The sequence below is a fragment of the Bison bison genome, unplaced genomic scaffold (genome assembly GCF_000754665.1).
Source record: "Bison bison bison isolate TAMUID 2011002044 unplaced genomic scaffold, Bison_UMD1.0 scf7180017855067, whole genome shotgun sequence".
In the NCBI taxonomy this organism is placed as follows: Eukaryota; Metazoa; Chordata; class Mammalia; order Artiodactyla; family Bovidae; genus Bison; species Bison bison.
In genome coordinates, this window is record NW_011485640.1 from 4,222 (window position 1) to 6,062 (window position 1,841).

A 1,841-nucleotide genomic window follows, 5' to 3' on the forward strand; every position below is an offset into this window, starting at 1 on the left:
GGGGCAAGAGGAGAAGGGGACGACAGAGGATGAGATGGCTGGATGGCATCACTGACTCGATGAACGTGAGTCTCAGGAACTCCGGGAGTTGGTGATGGACAGGGAGGCCTGGCGTGCTGTGATTCATGGGGTCGCAAAGAGTCAGACACGACTGAGCGACTGATCTGATCTGATGTTGTATAAAACTAGAGAGGGGAAATTAACACATTAATTTTAAGAGCTATGTGTTAATCCCAATATCAATGGATAAAACAAATGGAAAATAGTGACACTCTTCTGTAGAGTGTCAAATCATCTGTCTTCTTCTCCAACACCAAAACACTCTTCTCCAAAACAAAACTAGAATGTCTAGTTCTCAGCAGGTAAGTAAAGCTAATTAAAAACAAAGTGAGTAAATTTTGTCCTGTGTGATCTAGAAAGGCCATTAAGGATCACAGCCTGAGGTTTGGGTTTTGGCAGCTCATCCTTACAAAAATGTTGGCTCTACCTAATGAGTGAACATCTTCATTTCAGTTGAAAATATATTTTAAAATATTGTCAGCTTGGAAGCTTTCCAATCTAGAAGAAAATGAAAAGCTACTAGAGACTACATTAATCTTTCTTGTGCACACAGGTTCCAGATGGATTTAAAGTAGGAAAAATATCACCCCCCGTTTACTTGACAAATGAATGGGTAGGCTATAATGCACTATCTGAAATCTTCCGGAATGACTGGTTGACTCCTGCACCTGTTGTTCAGCCACCTGAAGAGGATGGTGATTATGTTGAACTTTATGATGCTGGTGCTGATACTGATGGTGATGATGATTCTAATGATGCTTATGAAGATAGTTATGACCATGACAATGGCAGTGATGAGTTGAATGACCAGCTTGATCAGGCTAATGATGTTGGTGAAGACCATTATGATGATGACAATGATGAGGTTATTGATGACAAAGGCAATAATCCTGATGATGCTTCTAGCTGGCCAAGGTTGGTTTTCTTGGATTACTTGCATTGTCCATGTTTCATAATTTCAGAACAATTTGTATCTTTGGTTTACCTTTAAAATTTATCACCAGGAGGGTGAATGAATTGCATTTGCATATTAGTAAATGGTCGATTTTCAATAATAGGTTTTTAAATTATTTTATTAAAAATTATTTTAATACAAAACACTTAATTTTGCATTTCTTTTAATATTATACTTTATTAGCATTCAACTCTTTATTAGGTTCTTTATAACTGGGATTATCTGGGTGTTTCTCTTAAAATTAATGCTACTGAATCATTCTGCCCTGTAAAATACAATGAGTGTGATAAATGGGGTGACAAATTAAGTAGTGTGCTTCTTAATAATTGTAAGTTGAAGCCTGGATGTTTAGGGCTTTAGAGAACAAAATCTCTAAATTTGCTGAGCATATTTAATACCCACTTGATAGTTTTAAGCTCCAACTTACTAACATCCTTGAGACTCTGAAAACTGAAGAACTAAATTCAATGCTCATTCAGTTTTATCTTCTTATAGAGTAGCTACTCAAAGTGATAATATTTAGTCAAGTATTGTTTTTGGCATACCACCAGTTCTCTGCTATATATATAGTTACTTGGTCCTGCTTTATAAACAGCCAATGTGTTCTTATTTTACATTTGCTTATGGTTTGTATTTAAACTGCTCTTAAAGATGATTCATTAACATAGTATATTTTTGTATTTTTAGAAAAATAACAGTGGGAAAATTGTTTGCTTTATAATATTGAAATTCATATTTTGTTTTGTTAATTTTCAACTGTTACCAAGGCTTTATATGACAGAACAGACTACAGATTATTCAACATTTTTTCTTTTTTTTTTTTTAC

At 34.7% G+C, this 1,841-nt stretch overlaps 1 protein-coding gene across 1 annotated transcript in view; it reads left to right on the forward strand.

Annotated features, from left to right (window-relative positions):
* NRK (Nik related kinase) overlaps positions 1–1,841 on the forward strand; it is a gene marked incomplete at its 5' end in the record, with an annotated part of 36,870 nt that overhangs the window by 4,216 nt on the left and 30,813 nt on the right. Inside the window, one exon of the mRNA XM_010858025.1 lies at positions 614–975. Within this exon, the coding sequence (XP_010856327.1) occupies positions 614–975 (362 nt within the window). The remainder of the gene's footprint in view (positions 1–613; positions 976–1,841) is intronic.